General features: G+C 45.2%; 1 protein-coding gene and 1 non-coding gene across 5 annotated transcripts in view; both read right to left on the bottom strand.

Annotated features, from left to right (window-relative positions):
• cfap43 (cilia and flagella associated protein 43) overlaps positions 1 to 23,247 on the bottom strand; it is an 87,438-nt gene that overhangs the window by 61,138 nt on the left and 3,053 nt on the right. For all 4 annotated transcript variants that reach the window (XM_033034190.1, XM_033034191.1, XM_033034192.1 and 1 more), the window contains exons 2-6: positions 14,656 to 14,909; positions 12,959 to 13,055; positions 4,771 to 4,938; positions 2,192 to 2,342; positions 935 to 1,097 (exon numbers count right to left, since the gene is read on the bottom strand). In XM_033034190.1, the coding sequence (XP_032890081.1) occupies positions 935 to 1,097; positions 2,192 to 2,342; positions 4,771 to 4,938; positions 12,959 to 13,055; positions 14,656 to 14,909 (833 nt within the window). The remainder of the gene's footprint in view (positions 1 to 934; positions 1,098 to 2,191; positions 2,343 to 4,770; positions 4,939 to 12,958; positions 13,056 to 14,655; positions 14,910 to 23,247) is intronic.
• LOC116981665 lies at positions 19,990 to 20,153 on the bottom strand. Its single transcript, XR_004414270.1, has one exon. It is a non-coding gene; the product is annotated as a U1 spliceosomal RNA (small nuclear RNA).

Here is a 23,247-nt window from a genome sequence, read left to right as displayed (position 1 = left end):
TGTTGGGCGAAGCAATTGCCAAGCCTGCGCTTGGTCTCACCGATGTAGAGCAGTTGACACCAAGAGCAGCAGATGCAATAGATGAGGTTGGAGGAGGTGCAGGTGAACCTCTGCCTCACCTGAAAAGACTGCTTGGGTCCTTGGATGGAGTCGAGGGGGGACGTGAAGTGACAAGTGTAGCATTTCCTGCGGATGCAAGGGAAAGTACCAGGTGAGAGGGTGGGAAGGGACGAATTGACCTGGGAGTAATGGAGGGAGCGGTCTCTGCGGAAAGTCGAAAGGAGAGGAGATGGGTAGATGTGGCCAGTGGTGGGATCCCGTTGGAGGTGGCAAAAATGTCGGAGGATTATCTGTTGTATGTGACAGATGGTAGGGTGGAAGGTGAGAACAAGGGGGACTGTGTCCTTGTAACAAGTGGGGGGATGAGTAGTGAGAGCGGAGCTACGGGATATAGAGGAGACCCTGGTGAGAGCCTCATCTACAGTTGAAGAGGGTAATCCCCATTCCCTAAAGAATGAGGACATCTCTGATGCCCTGGTTTGGAACACCACATCCTGGGTGCACATGCAGCGTAGACGGAGGAATTGGGTAGGGGATAGTCTTTACAGGAAGCAGGGTGGGAAGAAGTGTAATCAAGATAGCCATAACTATGGGAACATAGGGAGGCAGAGTATGTAATAAAAAGGAACTGCAGATGCTGGTTTATACCAAAGATAGAAACAAAATGCTGGAGTATCTGGAGAAAATGGGTAGGTGACATTTCGGGTCGGGCATCCTTGCTGTGTCTATAAGGGGAAAGTATGAATGGTCCGAGGCTAGACTTGAATTAAATAAAATGTTTCTCAAACACTGCTCAGCCCCTGGCCACACCAGAGTTGGTGGATAGGATGAACATGATGCTCATTCCCAACTGTAATTAAGCAAATTATCTTACCTATGATGAACGACTGATGAGCTGGACCTGCCAGTAAAACAGCTTTATGCAGGTCCGCGTCCACGTGTAACAGTTCCCCTTTCTTACAGCCCACGTATAAATCAGAGGTCGGGGTCCAGCAAACAGACACGGGTTGGACAATGGTCTTCTGGAGCTCTTGTGCCTTCAAACGAGAGAGATGAATAAAAATGAGGAAAATCAAAATGAAAGCATCCATGGTGACAATCACCCATTGTCGGGATCATTCTTCAGTGGTAGGTGATGGGGGGGGGGGGGGGGGGGGGTGATTGGAAGGTGGGTGGTGAGTAACAGTCTAGAGGTGAAAAGGAGACAAAGGTGTGTCAGAATAGGAGAGAAGAGTGAAATGTAAAACCGGAGGGAGGCCAAAAAGGTGAAAGAGGACAGGAGGTGGGTGAAACAGGGAGGATAAAAGGAGACTTTAGACATTAGAGGTACTGTATGGAATCAGGCACTTCGGCCCACCAAGTCCGCACAGGCCATCAACAGCCAATTAACCTATAAACCTGCACGTCTTTGAGTGTGGGAGGAAACCGGAGCAGCCAGAGAAAGCCTACGGTCACAGGGAGAATGTACAAACTCTGTACAGACAGCACAGGATTGAACCCGGATCTCTGGAGCTATGAGGCAGCAACTCTACCGCTGCACCACTGTGCTGCCCCTCCTGGGGCTTGAGGATGGGAGACTAGTGTACAGAGGAGGGGAATGGAAAAGTATTTGTGCACAGTCACCCTAACCCTTTTTTTTGTAAGCGCAGGATTCCAGTATCTAAAGTTCTTGCGCCTTGGAACCTCCTGTTCTGAACAGCTCAGCAGTGACCCCTGCAGGAATTGGACCTTTCTTGAGAAGGAGTGAGAGATTTGACCCTATGATGACATAGTGGTAGAACTGATGCCTCAAAATGCCAGAGACCCGAGTTCAATCCTTATTAGGGGTGCTGTCTGTGTGGAATTTGTACGTTCTCCCTGTGACCACGTGGCTTTTCTCCGGGCGCTCCGGTTTCCTCCCACATTCTATTGATGCGTAGGTCTGTAGGTTGATTAACTTCTATAAATTGCCCCGTGTCTAGGGTGTACAAGTGGGATAACATGGAACTAGAGTGCGGGTGATCGACGGTTGGCGTGGGCTGAAGGGCCTGTTTCCACACTGTGTCTCTAAAACTAAACTCAATGTGTTGACATAAATCAAACTCTTTGCTTTGATAGGCACACAGTTGAGCAAAACCACGAAGCAACTTACCACAAATGTCTTGGCCATTTCTCCCACAAGACCAGCCTGTGCTGATATTAACATCTTAGGTCCATAGTAAGCTAATGCACTGCAGTCAGGACTGATCCTAAAATCCTCATGAAATGTCATAGTTTCATCCTCCGCAGGAAGCTCTACATTTCTGAAGATAAAACATTATTTTCTTCTGTTAGCGAAATTCTGAATTGTACAAAAAGGTGACATCTCTTACCAATTGATAACTACATTAAGATATGCAATTAATTATTAAACCAGAGAATGGTTGCAGTGTGGAAAGAGACCGTTCAGTTCATTATTCTGTTTCTATGCAAGAGTAAACCAACTAACTTCAGTCCTTGACGCCCTCCCTGTGGCCCTGCAGTTTATTTCCATTAGATATTTATCCACGCCTCATGTGAACACTACATTTGAATCTATCTCCACAACTAAACCAGGCAATGCATTAAAAAAATGAATTAATCTTGGTTCTTTTTGCAATTACCTTCATTCTCTGTCCTCTTGTACTTGAGGCCCTTACCAATGGGAAGTTATCTCCATCTTCCATCTATGCCTGCTATGATTTTAATAACTCAATCAGATCCTCTTGCAACCTCCACTGTTGCAAGAAGAATCCCAGCTTCACTAGTCTAGCATCATTCCTTGTATCATAGTAGAGTCTTTACATCTTTCCTGAAGAGTGGCACCCGCAACTGGACGCAACTGGACACTGCAGCGCAAGAGTCAAGAGGTGGCAGAGTGACACAGTTGTAATTGCCACTGCCTCACAACACCAGAGACCTGGGCTTGATCCTGACCTTGGCTGCTGTCTGTGTGGAGTTTGTACATTCTCCCTGTGACCTCGTGGGTTTCCTCTAGATGCTCCGGTATCCTCCCACATCCCAAAGACGAGTGGGTTTGTAAGTTAATTGGCCTCTGTAAATTGTCTCTAGTGTGCAGGAAATGGATGCAAATATGGGATAACATAGAACTAGTGTGAATGGGTGATTTACGGTCGGCATGGACTCAGTGCGTCAAAGGGCATGTTTCCATGCTGTATCTCTAAACTAAACCAAACTAAACTAAGAACGTTTAACCATCATAACATGTATTGGGATCGGAACAAATACATTCTTACTAGCCGCAACATTACAGACTTATTAAATGCAGCAACATATGCAATGTTCAGTTATTCTAGGTAAACCAGATAGTGCAAGTCAAAATACATAGTTCAATGCATTTGGCTTGTATCTTATCCATCTTTATCCAAATATGTTTAAAAGTCATCATTGCATCTGCTTCAATCTAACTCCTTGATTCTCTAACATCTTCCTCTAACTGCTCGTTCCAGGCACATAGTACTCTTTGGCAGTTTGCTAACTCACTATCATCCATCTGACAATGCCAAACAAGGTTGAGATTTATTCCGTTGATGTTTTACATTCTCATAGAGCCACACAGCACAGAAACAGGCCCTTTGGGACAACTTGCTAATGACAACCAAGATGCCCCATCTTTACTAGGCCTATATCCTTCTAAATCTTCCCTATCAATATACTTGTCCAAATGTCTTTTAAATGTATGATAGGATTATTGTAATTATTAATAAATGTTATTCTACAATGTGTGTACAGTCTGATTGAGAAATAGAAGCAGGAATTATCCAAATTGCAGCTTGGTCTAATCACCCTCATTAATATAGCTCCTCTTTGCCAACAAAAGCACAAACACAGGAAATACTGAAGAGAGGGGGGGAAACTGAGTTAACATTTCAGATTAGTGACTCATTATGTTTCACTCTGTCCCACAGTTTCTGCACGCTTCTGTTTATTCTGCCATCAACACCCAGTGAACCAGAGCTCCAGCGAGTTACCCACTCTTCCTGCTACAGCCAAAACTAGTACTCCCAGACAGAACTAGTACTCCCAGACAGAACTAGTACTCCCAGACAGAACTAGTACTCCCAGACAGAACTAGTACTCCCAGACTGAACTAGTACTCCCAGACAGAACTAGTACTCCCAGACAGAACTAGTACTCCCAGACAGAACTAGTACTCCCAGACAGAACTAGTACTCCCTATCAGACCAAGTACCTTAGGTAAGGACTAGTACTTTGGGTAAGGACTAGTAATCCCAGTCAGAACTACTACTTTAGCTAAGGACTAGTGTTCCCAGTCAGGACTAGTACTTCAGGTAAGGACGTACTTTTGATTAGCACTCCCAGTGAGAACTCGTACTCCCAGTCAGAACTAGCATTTTAGGTCAGAACTAGTACTTCCAGTCGGAACTAATATTCCCAGTCGGAACTAGTATTCCCAGCCGGAACTAGTATTCCCAGTCAGAACTATTACTCCCAGTCAGAACTAGTACTCTCAGTTGGAACTAATACTCCCAGTTAGAACTAGTATTCCCAATCGGAACGAGTACTCCCAGACAGAACTAGTACTCCCAGTTGGAACGAGTGCTCCCAGTCAGAACCGCTGAATACATCCAGCGCTTTGTGTTTTGATCAAGATTCCAGCATCTGTAGTTTCTAGTGTGTCTTAAGACAAATGATCTGCTTAGCTACCACTCTTCAGCCTGTGCCACTTACACTTGTGTTAATAAGTGAAATTCATTGCAGCATTCAATATTCCACACCAGCAGACTGTCGCAGCTGGCCAAGCACAGCTGCAGCTGGTTCATAGGGTTGAAGCACAGGACACATGCCTGCATCCGCATCATTGACTTGCTGCAGAGATTATGGCCCGTTTTCCAGTTCCTTAAGACAGTAGATAACAACAAAAGGAGATTGTCAGCGTCTGTCAGCGATACATGCATCGGTCCTTCTGCAAGAGCCAAAATGTTCAAGGCGTGGTCATCCCAGCAAAGCTATGAACATCAGGCCTGCACCTACACCTGAGTTGGATGAACAGACATGATCATATTGAATGGCGGTGCAGTCTCGAAGGGCCGAATGGCCTACTCCTGCACCTATTTTCTATGTTTCTATGTTTACACAGGACATTAATGGTGTGGAGCCACTCATCTTAGAGTTGCTGTGTGGTTTCACATAACCCACAGAAACAAATTTGGGACAGGAGTTCTATGTTATCCCACCTTTTCATCCACTTCCTACACGCATGGGACAGTTTGGCACTTTTGCAACATAGCATTTGGTACATGTGACAATAAGTATCATTCATTCATTTACAGAGAGCCAATTAACCTAAAAAATCCACACTTCTTTGGAGTGTGGGGGGAAACTGGAGCACCTGGAGGAAACCCATGCGGCCACAGGGAGAGCGTGCAAACTCCACACAGACTGCCACCGAGGTCAAGATCGAGCCCGGGTTTCTGTTGCTGTGAGGCAGTAGCTCTATCACTGCACCACTGTGCCGCCCAGTGGTATCACCATTGACTAACTCCTTGCACCGTGGTGACAAAGTACTATTGGCACATGTTACAACCAGCACAGGAGATCTACAACAAAAATAAATTTTACTTCGGAGTCACGTGAGTGACTACGTGAAGAACCCCGCCAGGACGCATGCGTGTCATATCGCTACACGCATTGCAACGAGTCACAGCAGGGGGAACGACGTTCCCTTAGCGGCAAAATTTGAAAGCCGGGAACAGCAGGTAAGGAGACTCTGCGTTCCAGAAATTGAAAGCTGGGAACAGCAGGTAAGGAGACTCTGCGTTCCTTCCACTTACCTTATAGGTGGAGACATGGACCAGATCCACGAAGGCTGCGGAAAAGCTGGCGGGGGAGAACCGCGGAGATGCAGGCAGCCGGCAGCAGCAGCCAACGGCACGCCAATCTCCCGTAATGGGAACAGCTGTTCCCGACTTCGCTCCCGCACCAGCCATGGCCGGGCGGTAGAGCGAAGCAAAAAACTAACAGAGTCGTTGACTCCGATGAGTCCGACTCTGAATAGCCGCGAGCGGCCAGTGCCCGTGCGCATTGGGGGCGGTTGGAGCGGCTGCAGGAACTGAAGCAGCAGCGAGTGGCCAGTGCCCGAGAGCATTGGAGCCAGCTGGAGCGGCTGTTGGAGCAGGTACTCCAAAGTGGCAGGCTCCGGCAGATGGAGACTAGTCACAGTGGGCAGCTAGTAAGTCCTACAGCAGTACCTCTTGTAGGGCTGTACAGTGTTTCTCCCTCATCAGAGGGGAGTATAGGGGGTCAATTCTGGGCTGACCCTGAAGAGGGGTGCGGAACATGCCCCTAGTGCACATGGGGTGCAAGAAAACCTATTGGAAGACACTTACCATCAGGGAACTGCAAAACACTGAATGTTCCCAGTGTCAACCAGTGTATTTGAAAACATGGCAGAGCCAGGGACTTGAAACTACAGAAAGTTCTGAAAGTCCTAACAGCGGGAATTATGGGTTTCGCCCGCACAATAAACAAAAAAGACATGACACAAGATCACCAGGATGCACTGGCTTTATTTTGCAACTACCAATACGAGTAAACAGCATTAGGAAGAAGTGCCATCCAACCGGCTTTAGACCCTAATGTGCAGGATGTAAACCTGGAACCTCCAAACCACCAATATTACTATTTGGAGGCAACTTATCAAAGCAGGTAAAAGAACTTGACGAAGAGGGTAAAACCCTGGGGCTCATTAAAGCAACGTCTAAAAACTACTTCCTGGGGAATGCGCTAACTCTCAACACCGACCCAACTACAGATCTAGACACCGGCACCTCAACGTCCACGGAGGATGCCGAAAAAGTAACAAACCTACCAATAGTAACCATGGAGGTAGGTGGGTCTGGTTCCTTACGAGGTTGGTGGGAGATTACAATTCTATCTGGATGCATGGAATAAATTAACTACCGACACTTATATTTTCAGAAGTATAGGGTTATACCATAGAATTTATACAAAACATAATCCTCCAGTTCAGCATGTACCGAACCGAATGTTCATGCTTACAGGCAAAGAAAAAATCAAAAGCGCATGCTGAACTACAGTGCCCATATAAAATAGGAGTAATGGAGGATATCCAACACGAATCACAGGAATTAGTGTCCAAAATCTTTATCATAAACTAGATGGTGGTTGCCACATCATCATAGATTTGACCAATTTGAATACTTTCGTACTATATATTCATTACTAGATGGGAACCTTTGTTACTGCTAAGCAATTGATTCCTAGGTTACTACATGGCAAGCATCGTTTTAAAAGATGCTTACTATACAGTACCCATTAGAGGTGACCACAGATGTTATTTAACACAATGGATCATCTGCGGTTCACCCTTAACTCAGTTCACATGTCAGTGACTTTGCCGAAAGAAAAGGTTACAGCCTTAACGGAGGCTTGCAGCAAAACTAAACCATCCATCAGACAGGTAGCAAGAATAATTGGCATTATAGTGGCTGCGTTTCCAGCCACACAAATCGGACCTTTACATTATCAAAAATTACAGAGGGCAAACATTTGTGCACTCAAAAAATTATGGGGGTCATTCTGACAGACCAATGAAGCTACCAACAGAGGCCACAATGGAACTAAAATGGTGGAAACATAACATTAGGCATTGTTCCGATCCTAACATTATCAGCTACCCGTCTATGGAACTACATACTGATGCCAGTGCACTTGGATGGGATGCTACCAATTCCATCTCCAGCTGTGGGGGAGATGGAATGCACAGGAGGCATCATTATTACAAACACTGGGCATAAACTACCTGGGAATGTTAAGTGCATTCCATGGCCTTAAGTCATATTGTTCTGGGTTATATCACCAGCATGTTAGACTACAAATTGACAAAACCACCGTGGTAGCATATATCAACCATATGGGTGGGAACATATCGACATCATGTGACAATCTGGCCAACACAATTTGGCAATAGTGTATCCAGAGAGATATTTGGATATCGGCTACCTACTTACCAGGTAAACTGAATTTAGTGGCAGACAACAGGTCACGCTAATTCTATGCAAACACTGAATGGATGTTGGATAAAAAATGTATTTGCTGAAATTACAGCACGGTATGGAACACCAGATATCGACCTGTACGCATCCATGCTCTCACCAGTTATCGAATTATGTTCATGGGAACCAGAACCTGGGGCAGTGGCAGATGCATTTTCGCTGCATTGGGGGATTGTTTATTTATGCATTCCCTCCTTTCTGCCTCATCAGTCGGGTATTTAGGAATATTCAGTAGACTCCGCGTCTGGTATTTTGATAGTACCCGATGGCCTACTCAACCATGGGTCCCGGTGATACACGACATGGTATTAGAACCATGCATCACCATCCATCATAATCCTAATTTACTGGTTCTTCCCGCAACAAGGGGTAGTTACCCATGTCATAATTATATAAACCTATTAATTTGTAGAGTTGAAAGCACCTCTACTACACCTGGGACTGACGGACCGAACAGTGGATATTCTTTCAGCGGGCCACAGACAGTCCACCAAAAAACAGTACTTGGTGTCATCAAGAAATGGGAAGTACTGTCACAACAATAAACATCACCCACAGATCTATGAACATCCCGTCTGTTCTGGAATTCCTGGCAAGCCTCCATTACGATGAGAGGCTCAGTCATAGTGCCATCAACTGCGCCAGAAGTGCTCTGTCAACATACCTGTGGCAAGGAACAGAGCGGCATTCTGTTGGGACACACCCTGGTAACCAAACTCATGAGGGGCATTTTTAATGTTAATCCCCCAAGAACCAGGTACTCCCAAATATGGGATGTGAGCATTGTACTGACCATGTTAAGAAACTGGTCTCCAGCTACAGCTCTGTCCCTACAGAAACTGACTATGAAAACAGTCATGCTGATGGCCTTGGTCATGGCACAAAGGGTCCAGTCACTACAGAAACTTAGGCTGGACAACATGATTATTTCATCTGGAAATTGAACTTTTCACATCAATGAATTAGTCAAACAGAACAGACAGGGGTCAGCAGGCCTAAAAACAGAATTCAGGGCCTGCCCGACAGATGGTCGTCTCTGTATTGTAACACACTTACTATTATATATGGAGTATACTAAGATCATCAGAGGGAAAGGGATGTCACTTTAATCAGCTACAAACAGCCACTCAAAACAGTGACAGTCCAGACCATCTCTAGATGGCTAAAACAGGTCCTAATAAAGGCTGGAGTAGACACTAGCATTTTTAAATCTCACTCCACCAGGGCTGCAGCTACATCGGCAGCTATGAAGTTGGACGTTCCTATGGACCAAATCCTCAAGACAGCAGGATGGTCAACGGAGGAAACTTTCCAACGACTTTATAACAAACCAGTCATTGAACCTGGAACATTTGCAGAAACAAATTTAAGTTCTGTAATATAATTTACCCCATAAATAGGGGCAATAATTTGGTGTTAATATATTTATCGTTGGGTTTCAATATCGTATTGATGTCTAATGATGTTAACTCTATTCTCCCCATAATCAAGGCAGATGTGATGCATGGACTCGTTTCCACGGCATGAAATCACAGAGCTTTAAAATCTTCACGTAGTCACTCACGTGACTCCGAAGTAAAATAGTAAGATTAAACGAGAACTTACCAGTTTCAAGTTTGATCGTTATTTTATGAGGAGTAACGTTGAGGGAATACGTGCCCTCCGCTCCCACCCTTGATCATATACTCAACTGGTATCTCTTCTCTAATCTTCCTATGTTTAGTCATTACAGTTATCTGTGATTTCACACCGCTGCTTTGAAGAATGACACGCATGCGTCCTGGCGGGGTTCTTCACGTATTCCCTCAACGTTACTCCTCATAAAATAATGATCAAACTTCAAACTGGTAAGTTCTCGTTTAATCTTACTATTATTCTGTATAGAGGAAATATTATAACTGTGATTAAATCACTCAACAAGACTTTCCATCAATGAACTATATTAATTTCTTTAACCTTAATAATTTACTGAGGGAAACCCTCCAATGTTAAGATTGAATGAATATGACCAATGAATGTTTAAAGGAGCTTTATTATATTCATTGTACCAGGATCCTAGGGCAAGTCATTTTGGAATGTATGCGGGATAGTTATCTAAATCAACATGTATAGGAACCAACGAGAGAGCAGGCTATTTTAGACTGGGGATTGAGTAATGAGGAAGGGTTAGTTAGCAGTCTTGTTGTACGTGCCCCCTTGGGCAAGAGTGACCATAATATGGTTGAGTTCTTCATTAGGATGGAGAGTGACATTGTTAATTCAGAAACAATGGTTCTGAACTTAAAGAAAGGTAACTTTGAGGGTATGAGACGTGAATTGGCCAAGATTGACTGGCAATTAATTCTAAAAGGGTTGACGGTGGATATGCAATGGAAGACATTTAAAGACTGCATGGATGAACTACAAAAATTGTTCATCCCAGTTTGGCAAAAGAATAAATCAGGGAAGGTAGTGCATCCGTGGATAACAAGGGAAATCAGGGATAGTATCAAAGCGAAGGATGATGCGTACAAATTAGCCAGAAAAAGCAGCATACCGGAGGACTGGGAGAAATTCAGAGACCAGCAGAGGAGGACAAAGGGCTTAATTAGGAAAGGAAAAATAGATTATGAAAGAAAACTGGCAGGTAACATAAAAACTGACTGCAAAAGTTTTTATAGATATGTGAAAAGAAAGAGATTAGTTAAAACAAATGTAGGTCCCTTGTAGTCAGAAACAGGTGAGTTGATCATGGGGAACAAGGATATGGCGGACCAATTGAATAACTACTTTGGTTCCATCTTCACTAAGGAAGACATAAATAATCTGCCGGAAATAGCAGGGGACCGCGGGTCAAAGGAGTTGGAGGAATTGAGTGAAATCCAGGTTAGCCGGGAAGTGGTGTTGGGTAAATTGAATGGATTAAAGGCCGATAAATCCCCAGGGCCAGATAGGCTGCATCCCAGAGTACTTAAGGAAGTAGCTCCAGAAATAGTGGATGCATTAGTAATAATCTTTCAAAACTCTTTAGATTCTGGAGTAGTTCCTGAGGATTGGCGGGTAGCAAACGTAACCCCACTTTTTAAGAAGGGAGGGAGGGAGAGAGAAAACGGGGAATTACAGACCAGTTAGTCTAACATCGGTAGTGGGGAAACTGCTAGAGTCAGTTATTAAAGATGGGATAGCAGCACATTTGGAAAGTGGTGAAATCATTGGACAAAGTCAGCATGGATTTACAAAAGGTAAATCATGTCTGACGAATCTTATAGAATTTTTCGAGGATGTAACTAGTAGCGTGGATAGGGGAGAACCAGTGGATGTGGTGTATCTGGACTTCCAGAAGGCTTTCGACAAGGTCCCACATAAGAGATTAGTATACAAACTTAAAGCACACGGCATTGGGGGTTCAGTATTGATGTGGATAGAGAACTGGCTGGCAAACAGGAAGCAAAGAGTAGGAGTAAACGGGTCCTTTTCACAATGGCAGGCAGTGACTAGTGGGGTACCGCAAGGCTCAGTGCTGGGACCCCAGCTATTTACAATATATATTAATGATCTGGATGAGGGAATTGAAGGCAATATCTCCAAGTTTGCGGATTACACTAAGCTGGGGGGCAGTGTTAGCTGTGAGGAGGATGCTAGGAGACTGCAAGGTGACTTGGATACGCTGGGTGAGTGGGCAAATGTTTGGCAGATGCAGTATAATGTGGATAAATGTGAGGTTATCCATTTTGGTGGCAAAAACAGGAAAGCAGACTATTATCTAAATGGTGGCCGACTAGGAAAAGGGGAGATGCAGCGAGACCTGGGTGTCATGGTACACCAGTCATTGAAAGTGGGCATGCAGGTGCAGCAGGCAGTGAAGAAAGCGAATGGTATGTTAGCTTTCATAGCAAAAGGATTTGAGTATAGGAGGGAGGTTCTACTGCAGTTGTACAGGGTCTTGGTGAGACCACACCTGGAGTATTGCGTACAGTTTTGGTCTCCAAATCTGAGGAAGGACATTATTGCCATAGAGGGAGTGCAGAGAAGGTTCACCAGACTGATTCCTGGGATGTCAGGACTGTCTTATGAAGAAAGACTGGATAGACTTGGTTTATACTCTCTAGAATTTAGGAGATTGAGAGGGGATCTTATAGAAACTTACAAAATTCTTAAGGGGTTGGACAGGCTAGATGCAGGAAGATTGCTCCCGATGTTGGGGAAGTCCAGGACAAGGGGTCACAGCTTAAGGATAAGGGGGAAATCCTTTAAAACCGAGATGAGAAGAACTTTTTTCGCACAGAGAGTGGTGAATCTCTGGAACTCCCTGCCACAGAGGGTAGTCGAGGCCAGTTCATTGGCTATATTTAAGAGGGAATTAGATGTGGCCCTTGTGGCTAATGGGATCAGAGGGTATGGAGAGAAGGCAGGTACGGGATACTGAGTTGGATGATCAGCCATGATCATATTGAATGGCGGTGCAGGCTCGAAGGGCCAAATGGCCTACTCCTGCACCTAATTTCTATGTTTCTATGTCATGGGACGACCACAGTATAAAGCTCACCCTGTGTTGTCCCATCAATCTCTATAGGGCAGGTACAACAATTCATTAGATCTAGGGTTATGCTCCCTCTACATGGTCCTGTCACGCACTCCCTGGGCAGATAGATCCTGTGAAACAATGTAGAACAATACGCAGCCCAATGGTCTGTTCTGGTCATTTTGTTCTGCACATTTCTCCTTCCAGCCCAATAGCAAGACTTTTTATTTTTCTCTCCTCTGTGCATTTATTTAACTCCCCCTTAAACATATCCATGCTGATTGTGCCCCCCACAGATTCAGATCACTGTAAAGCAGAATTAATTATCCATAAAAGCTACCAGATGGTTAAAGTGAAGTCCGGGATTGAGGAGAAACTGGCAAAGCAGGATCCCATGTAGCTAAAATCCAGCAGTGTGTACTCCAGCTCTGCCCCATCTGAAAAATACAAACAAACAACATTAGAAATGATTCAGGCCAGAAACTGGAGCTTCCCTGAAAACGTGCACCGGTGAGGCCTGCAGATTAATCCAGCATTTCTATACAATATATTCAATTAATGCGAGAGTCAGTATTAGACTTGGACATGCCAAGACCTTTCTCCAGGGGTGCAGGGAGCCTGTTGGACTGTGGATCGCAGGGGAGAGGTGGGATCCTTGGGTAGACAGGATGCAGGTTGGAGGGCTGCAGAGAGTGATTTAGTTTAGTTTATTGTCACGTGTATCGAGGGACAGTGAAAAGCTGTTTTGTTGCATGCTATCCAGTCAGTAGAAAGACTACAAATGATTACAATCATGCTGCCTACAGTGTACAGACTAAAGTGTAAAGACTACAGGATAAAGGGAATAAAGTTCAGTGCAAGAAAAAGTCCATTGAAGTCCGATTAATAATAGTCCGAGGGTCTTCAATGAGGTAGATGGGAGGTCAGGACTGCTCTCTACTTAGAGAGGACTGTGTTAAGGGAAATTTGATGACAGGTTTAGAAGCATATGGCAGATGGGACTGGCGTAAATGGGACACATTGGTCGGTGTGGGCAAGTTGGTCTGTTTCCACACTGCATGAACTCGATGACTCTATGGTGAGATTCCCACATGACGTTTATATTCATCAAACACTCCCAAGCGGGGATGCCAATCTCCTTGCCCATTTACCCCAGGGCTGCCAAGGTGGCTGTTTGAAGGTCCTGACAGCTGGCAATTCAGCCCTGCTCTTTTCTGAGGTGATCTTCATACAAAGCATTCCAGGAGAGTTTGTACACAACGTCCTTGGTACACTGAGACCTGCAATTAGTCGGTACCTCAGGGGGTTTCATTTGTCTCTTCACTTTTAATAAAATCATTTTGAAAGAAGCAAAAAAGGCACAGAATACGTAGGTGCAGGGGTTTTAAAGAAAGGCCCACTGCTGAATAAAGGCTCTCAGGGTGACCAGAACTGTACACTGTGCCCAAATGTGGTCTTGCTTCTATGATTTCTTGCAATTGTAATGTTAAGTCATAGATTCATACAACATGGAAATAGGCCCTTCGGCCCAATTTGATCACAAGATGCCCCGGCCAAGCTAGGCCTAATTGTCCGCATTGGCCCATATCCCTCTCAATCTTTGCCATGCATGTAGCTATCCAAATATCTTAAATGTTGTTATTGTACCTGCCTCAAATACCTCGCCTGGCAGCTTGTTCCATACACCCACCACTGTCTGTGTGGACAAATATGTTCCTCAGATGCAGGTTAAGTGTTTGCTACAAAAAGCTGTGGAGGCCAAGTCAATGGATATTTGTAAGGTAGAAATTACCATATTCTTGATTAATAAGGGTGTCAGGGGTTAAGGGGACAAGGCAGGAGAATGGAGTTGAGACGGAAGGATAGTTCAGCCATGACTGAATGGCGGAGTAGATGATGGGCTGAAGGGCCGAGTTCTGCTCCTATAACTTATGAACATAAACGTAGCAATAATAGCTGTCACATGGTATGTAGTTTATGGAGTGCCTCTGAGCCAGTTTCGGGAATAACCAGCAGGCGCGCTGCGAGGGAACTAACCAGTGAGGACCGCAGTCTTGCTCAGCTCAGGGAAATTGTACACATAGATGGACGGCTTTAACCTCTTCTCCGCGAAGGCCACGACTTTGCTGTTGCTGTTGGCCGTGAAAGCCCCAATGCTCCCTGTCTCGCACTTCAGCACCCTCTCCTCCTTCGTTTCCGTGTCCACGAATATCAGGAAGTTCCCGCAGGGGTAGCATATTGTGCTGTCGTCAACAAATAGCACGTTCTGCGTGGTGTAACCCTTCACCCATCTGAAGAAGATGAAAAGTAAAGGTGATTGCAGCTGCCCGGACCCATTACATTCCCCCGGTGCCTAACACTCCCTCCCGCCTATACCAAGCACCCTTAGCAGAGGTATCCCAATTACACACCTTCACATTTGGAGAAATGGCCAAAAATTTGGCCAAAGTGGAAGGTGTTAAATGAGTGTCTTAAAAAAAGGTGGAGAGAAGAAAGATAGCCTCTTGTAAGTGCTGGAATGATCACGTTCTTGGATAAGCAAGCGATAAAACCTAGAGAATGTTACAGAGATAGAAAAGGGTGCAGAGGCCAAAGGAAATTATGGAGATACTGTGACAATAATAAACCTAAATTGAATAGGAATAAAAAGGAATTCCTGGGATGTGTACAAGAAAGATATCTAGATCAGAAACGAGGTAGTCTCAATATCTAAAATATGTTCTGGATATTTTTTAGCTAGGACAGTGCAATGTTAAAGGTTAAATTAATTATCTTTTTAAACAAAGGCACATGGCGAAACACACAGAACTTTTTTTTTCTCTCGTTTATCATATTGTTTAAAGTGTACTCGGTTTACATATTCTGTTGTGCTGCAGCAAGCGAGAATTTCATTGTACTATCTGGGACACATGACAATAAAACACTCTTATAACCATATAACAATTACAGCACGGAAACAGGCCATCTCGGCCCTACCAGTCCGTGCCGAACAACTTTTTTCCCTTAGTCCCACCTGCCTGCACTCGTACCATAACCCTCCATTCCCTTCTCATCCATATGCCTATCCAATTTATTTTTAAATGATACCAACGAACCTGCCTCCACCACTTCCACTGTAAGCTCATTCCACACCGCTACCACTCTCTGAGTAAAGAAGTTCCCCCTCATGTTACCCCTAAACTTCTGTCCCTTAATTCTGAAGTCATGTCCTCTTGTTTGAATCTTCCCTATTCTCAAAGGGAAAAGATGATCCACATCAACTCTGTCTATCCCTCTCATCATTTTAAAGACCTCTATCAAGTCCCCCCTTAACCTTCTGCGCTCCAGAGAATAAAGACCTAACTTATTCAACCTTTCTCTGTAACTTAGTTGTTGAAACCCAGGCAACATTCTAGTAAATCTCCTCTGTACTCTCTCTATTTTGTTGACATCCTTCCTATAATTGGGCGACCAAAATTGTACACCATACTCCAGATTTGGTCTCACCAATGCCTTGTACAATTTTAACATTACATCCCAGCTTCTATACTCAATGCTCTGATTTATAAAGGCTAGCATACCAAAAGCTTTCTTTACCACCCTATCTATATGAGATTCCACCTTCAAGGAACTATGCACGGTTATTCCCAGATCCCTCTGTTCAACTGTATTCTTCAATTCCCTACCATTTACCATGTACGTCCTATTTTGATTTGTCCTGCCAAGGTGTAGCACCTCACATTTATCAGCATTAAACTCCATCTGCCATCTTTCAGCCCATTCTTCCAAATGGCCTAAATCTTTCTGTGGACTTTGGAAATCCTCTTCATTATCCACAACACCCCCTATCTTGGTATCATCTGCATACTTACTAATCCAATTTACCACACCTTCATCCAGATCATTGATGTACATGACAAACAACAAAGGACCCAACACCGATCCCTGAGGCACCCCACTAGTCACCTGCCTCCAACCCGACAAACAACCATCCACCATTACACTCTGGCTTCTCCCATTCAGCCACTGTTGAATCCATCTTGCTACTCCAGCATTTATACCCAACAGTTGAACCTTCTTAACCAACCTTCCATGAGGAACCTTGTCAAAGGCCTTACTAAAGTCCATGTAGACAACATCCACTGCTTTACCCTCGTCAATTTCCCTAGTAACCTCTTCAAAAAATTCAAGAAGATTAGTCAAACATGACCTTCCAGGCACAAATCCATGCTGACTGTTCCTAATCAGACCCTGTTTATCCAGATGCTTATATATATTATCTCTAAGTATCTTTTCCATTAATTTGCCCACCACTGAAGTCAAACTAACAGGCCTATAATTGCTAGGTTTACTCTTAGAACCCTTTTTAAACAATGGAACAACATGCGCAGTACGCCAATCCTCGGGGACTATTCCCGTTTCTAATGACATTTGAAATATTTCTGTCATAGCCCCGGCTATTTCTACACTAACTTCCCTCAATGTCCTAGGGAATATCCTGTCAGGACCTGGAGACTTATACACTTTTATATTTTTCAAAAGTGTCAGTACTTCTTTTACTTTGAAACTCATAGTATCCATAGCTACTCTACTAGTTTCCCTTACCTCACATAATTCAATATCCTTCTCCTTGGTGAATACCGAAGAAAAGAAATTGTTCAATATCTCCCCCATCTCTTTTGGCTCTGCAGATAGCTGTCCACTCTGTCTCTCCAATGGACCAATTTTATCCCTCGTTATCCTTTTGCTATTAATATAGCTGTAGAAACCCTTTGGATTTACTTTCACCTTACTTGCCAAAGCAACCTCATGTCTTCTTTTAGCTTTTCTAATTTATTTCTTAAGATTCTTTTTACATTCCTTATACTCCTCAAGCACCTCATTTACTTCATGCTGCCTATAATTATTGTAGATCTCCCTCTTTTTCCAAACAAGATGTCCAATTTCCCTTGAAAACCAGGGCTCTTTCCAATTTTTACTGTTTCCTTTCAACCGAACAGGAACATTCTGTACTCTTAAAATTTCCCCTTTAAATGTCCTCCATTTCTCTTCTACATCCTTCCCATAAAACAAAATGTCCCAGTTTACTCCTTTTAAATCATTTTGCATCTCATCAAAGTTAGCCTTTCTCCAATCAAAACTCTCAGCCCTAGGTCCAGTTCTGACCCTCTCCATAATTATATTGAAACTAATGGTATTGTGATCACTGGACCCGAAGTGCTCCCCAACGCATACCTCCGCCACCTGTCCCGTCTCATTTCCTAACAGGAGGTCCAACACTGCCCCTCCTCTATGTATTGCTGCAAAAAACTATCCTGCACACATTTTACGAACTGCAAACCATCCAGCCCATTTACCGAATTTGTTTCCCAGTCTATGTGTGGAAAGTTGAAATCTCCCACAATCACTACTTTGTGCTTACTACTAATATCTGCTATCGCCTTACATATTTGCTCTTCCAATTCTCGATCCCCATTTGGCGGTCTATAATACACCCCTATAAGTGTTGTTACCCCTTTCCCACTTCTCAGTTCCACCCAAATAGCCTCCCTAGATGAGCCCTCCAATCTATCCTGCCAAAGCACTGCTGTAATATCTTCCCTGACTAGTAATGCAACACCTCCACCTCTTGCCCCTCCAATTCTATCACACCTGAAGCAACGAAATCCTGGAATATTTAGTTTCCAATCACAGCCCTCCTGCAACCATGTTTCACTGATCGCCACAACATCATACTTCCAGGTGTCTATCCAGACTCTAAGCTCATCCACCTTTCTTACAATGCTCCTAGCATTAAAATATGCACTTTTAAGAAACCCCCCACCTCTTATTCTCTTATCCACATTGACGACTGCTTCGGTGCCACCTCCTGCACCCACACACAACTGACTGACTTCATCCACTTCACCACCAACTTCCATCCGGCACTCCAATACACCTGGACGATTTCCGACACTTCCCTACCATTCCTTGACCTTACCATCTCCATCGCAGGGGACAGACTCCTGACTGACATACATTACAAACCCACTGACTCACATGGCTATCTGGACTACACGTCTTCCCACCCTGCCCCCTGTAAAGACTCCATCCCCTACTCCCAATTCTTCCGCCTACGCCGCATCTGTTCCCAGGATGAGACATTTCATACCAGGGCATCGGAAATGTCCTCGTTCTTCAGGGAACGGGGATTCCCCTCCGCCACCATAGATGAGGCTCACACCAGGGTCTCATTCATACCCCATAACACTGCTCTCTCTCCCCATCCCCGCACACGCAACAAGGGCAGAGTCCCTCTGGTCCTCACCTTTCACCCCACCAGCCGGCAAATACAACACATAATCCTCCGCCATTTCCGCCACCTCCAACGTGACCCCACCACTCGCCACATCTTCCCATCTCCCCCCATGTCTGCCTTCCGCAAAGACCGCTCCCTCCGCAACTCCCTCGTCAATTCTTCCCTTCCCTCCCGCACCACCCCCTCCCCGGGCACTTTCCGTTGCAACCGCAAGAAATGCAACACCTGTCCCTTCACCTCCCCCCTCGACTCCATTCAAGGTCCCAAGCAGTCGTTCCAGGTGCGACAAAGGTTCACCTGTATCTCCTCCAACCTCATCTACTGCATCCGCTGCTCTAGATGTCAGCTGATTTACATCGGTGAGACCAAGCGTAGGTTGGGCGATCGTTTCGCCGAACACCTCCGCTCAGTCCGCAATAACCTAACTGACCTCCCGGTGGCTCAGCACTTCAATTCCCCCTCCCATTCCCAATCCGACCTCTCTGTCCTGGGTCTCCTCCATTGCCAGAGTGAGCAACAGCGGAAATTGGAGGAACAGCACCTCATATTCCGTCTGGGGTCCTTGCGTCCTTATGGCATTAACATTGAATTCTCCCAATTTGGCTAGCCCGTGCTGTCTCCTCCCCGTCCTTAACCCTCTAGCTGTCTCCTCCCACCCTCCCATCCGCCCGCCCTCGGGCTCTTCCTCCTCCTCCCCTTTTCCTTCTTTCTTTCACCACCCCCCATCAGTCTGAAGAAGGGTTTCGGCCCGAAACGTCGCCTATTTCCTTCGCTCCATAGATGCTGCTGCACCCGCTGAGTTCCTCCAGCAATTTTGTGTACCAGTCTGAAGAAGGGTTTCGGCCCGAAACGTCGCCTATTTCCTTCGCTCCATAGATGCTGCTGCACCCGCTGAGTTTCCCCAGCAATTGTGTGTACCTCTTATTCTGTTTATTTCCTTTTTTTTCTTTCTCCTCTTGTGCACGGTGATTTTCTCCAGCATGTTTGTGCACCTGTGGAGGAGGAGGCAGGCGACGTTTCGGGTGGATACACTTCTTCCCACCTTGGAGATTTGTTTGCATAAAAGCATATTATTCTGTTTTTAGTTTTATAATCAGGGGAGAGCGCGAACGCAGTCCCCCACTACCACAAATTTTGCAGTCGAGTATCCCGCATTTGGGGACATCGCAGGCGTCAGCACACCCGAAGTGCAATGGGATAGCCTCGTCCTGGGAGAACCTCCTTTTTGATCAAGGTGTCTCCCCTGCCAGGTAAGTATGCTAGAAACTCGTCGCTCACACACTCCCAACCACTGCCACTACACCTTAATGTCATGGTGAGGTACAATTGTATTATCTTTTTATTGTTTTATTATTACGACCTGTCTGGACGACGAGCGATTTCCATATATTTCATTTTGTCCTTCATGTATTTGCATACTTTCATGCTTATTTTTCGCTCTTCTTATTTGCATATTTTCCTTAAAAGGAAGCAGCGCTTGCCGAGCGCCAACCTGTAATTACTAGACCTCGCCGCTGAGTGTCAGGTTGCTACAGACACAGCTTTTCATTCACCAACGTGGCTGCGATTCTGTGACAATCACCAACCTGATTGAGATTTTTGAAGAGGTGACCAAGGGGACTGATGAAGGCAGATTAGTTTAGAGATACAGCGTGGAAACAGGTCCCTCGGCCCATTGAGAACGCGCCGAACAATGATCACCACTGTACATGAGCCCTATCCTACACACCATCCTACACACCATCCTACACACCATCCTACACACCATCCTACACACCATCCTACACATTATCCTACACATTATCCTACACATTATCCTACACAGATCCTACACCTATCCTACACACCATCCTACACACCATCCTACACACCATCCTACACACCATCCTACACATTATCCTACACATTATCCTACACATTATCCTACACACTATCCTACACACTACCCTACACATTACCCTACACATATCCTACACACTATCATACACACCATCCTACACATTATCCTACACATTATCCTACACACCATCCTACACACTATCCTACACACTATCCTACACATTATCCTACACACTATCCTACACACTATCCTACACACTATCCTACACATTATCCTACACACTATCCTACACGTTATCCCACACACTATCCTACACACTATCCCACACACTATCCTACACATTATCCTACACACTATCCTACACACTATCCTACACATTATCCTACACACTAAGGGCTATTTACAGAAGCTGATTAACCTACAAACCCGCACATCTTTGGAATGTGGGAGGAAACCGGAGCACCCAGAGAAAACCCATATGGTCACAGGGAGAACACGCAAACTCCACGCAGATAGCACCCGTAGTGACAGAACCCATACAGTGAGAACCCAGGTCTCTAACACTGCTGTAATATCTTCCCTGACTAGTAATGCAACACCTCCACCTCTTGCCCCTCCAATTCTATCACACCTGAAGCAACGAAATCCTGGAATATTTAGTTTCCAATCACAGCCCTCCTGCAACCATGTTTCACTGATCGCCACAACATCATACTTCCAGGTGTCTATCCAGACTCTAAGCTCATCCACCTTTCTTACAATGCTCCTAGCATTAAAATATGCACATTTAAGAAACCCCCCGCCTCTTATTCTCTGTTTATTTACTTTTTTTTCTTTCTCCTCTTGTGCCCGAGTGCTTCCCTTTTCTACTTCCTGCCTCCCATTCTGTATACTAGCTTTCTCTATTTGAGACCCTCGCCCCAACCATTCTAGTTTAAAGTCTCCCCAGTAGCCTTTGCAAATTTCCCCGCCAGGATATTGGTCCCCCTCGGGTTCAAGTGCAACTCATCCTTTCTGTACATGTCCCACCTTCCCCAAAAGAAGTCCCAATGATCCAGAAACTTGAATCCCTGCCCTCTGCACCAGTCTTTCAGCCACGCATTTATCCTCCACCTCGCTCCATTCCTACTCTCACTGTCGCGTGGCATAGGCAGTAATCCTGAGATTGTTACCTTTTTGGTCCTTTTCCTTAACTCTCCTCCCAACTCCCTAAATCCTCCCTTCAGGACCTCTTCCCTTTTTTTATCTATGTCATTGGTACCTATATGTACCACGACCTCATGCTCCTCTCCCTCTGATTTCAAGATATCTTGGACGCGTTGAGACACGTCCGAGACCTTGGCACCAGGGAGGCAGACCACCATCCTGGTCTCCCGACTGCGTCCACAGAATCGCCTATCCGACCCCCTAACAATAGAGTCCCCAATTACTATTGCCCTCTTCTTTTTGTCCCTACCTTCAGGAGCAACAGGGCCGGTCTCTGTGCTGGAGGCACGTCCGCTCTCGCTACCCCCGGGCAGGCTGTCACCCCCATCCGTACTCAAACAGGAGTACTTATTTCCAAGGTGTACCGACATTGGAGTACTCACTCGTCCCTGCCTCTGCCCCTTGCCCTTCCTTAGCGTGACCCACATGTCTCTCTCCCGTGGTTTTGGAGTGACCACCTCCCTATAACTCCCCTCTATGACCTCCTCACTCTCCCTGACCAGACAGAGGTCATCGAGCTGCTGCTCCAGGATCCTAATACGGTCCCTTAGGAGCCCCATCTCGCTACACCTGGTGCAGATGTGGACGTCTGGAGGGCCATCCGACACCATGACCTCCCACATCTGACATCCCGAACAGTAAACTGCTCTGGCTGTCATTCTCCCGCCTTACCCTGGATCCGATACAAGTATAATACAATAGAAACGTATAAATGTGAGGTTATCCATTTTGGTGGCAAAAACAGGAAAGCAGACTATTATCTAAATGGTGGCCGACTAGGAAAAGGGGAGATGCAGCGAGACCTGGGTGTCATGGTACACCAGTCATTGAAAGTGGGCATGCAGGTGCAGCAGGCAGTGAAGAAAGCGAATGGTATGTTAGCTTTCATAGCAAAAGGATTTAAGTATAGGAGCAGGGAGGTTCTACTGCAGTTGTACAGGGTCTTGGTGAGACCACACCTGGAGTATTGCGTACAGTTTTGGTCTCCAAATCTGAGGAAGGACATTATTGCCATAGAGGGAGTGCAGAGAAGGTTCACCAGACTGATTCCTGGGATGTCAGGACTGTCTTATGAAGAAAGACTGGATAGACTTGGTTTATACTCTCTAGAATTTAGGAGATTGAGAGGGGATCTTATAGAAACTTACAAAATTCTTAAGGGGTTGGACAGGCTAGATGCAGGAAGATTGCTCCCGATGTTGGGGAAGTCCAGGACAAGGGGTCACAGCTTAAGGATAAGGGGGAAATCCTTTAAAACCGAGATGAGAAGAACATTTTTCACACAGAGAGTGGTGAATCTCTGGAA

The sequence above is a fragment of the Amblyraja radiata genome, chromosome 15 (assembly GCF_010909765.2).
Source record: "Amblyraja radiata isolate CabotCenter1 chromosome 15, sAmbRad1.1.pri, whole genome shotgun sequence".
Lineage (NCBI taxonomy): Eukaryota > Metazoa > Chordata > Chondrichthyes > Rajiformes > Rajidae > Amblyraja > Amblyraja radiata.
The sequence above is the reverse complement of the archived record's forward strand: the minus strand, read 5'-3'. Positions and strand labels throughout refer to the sequence as shown.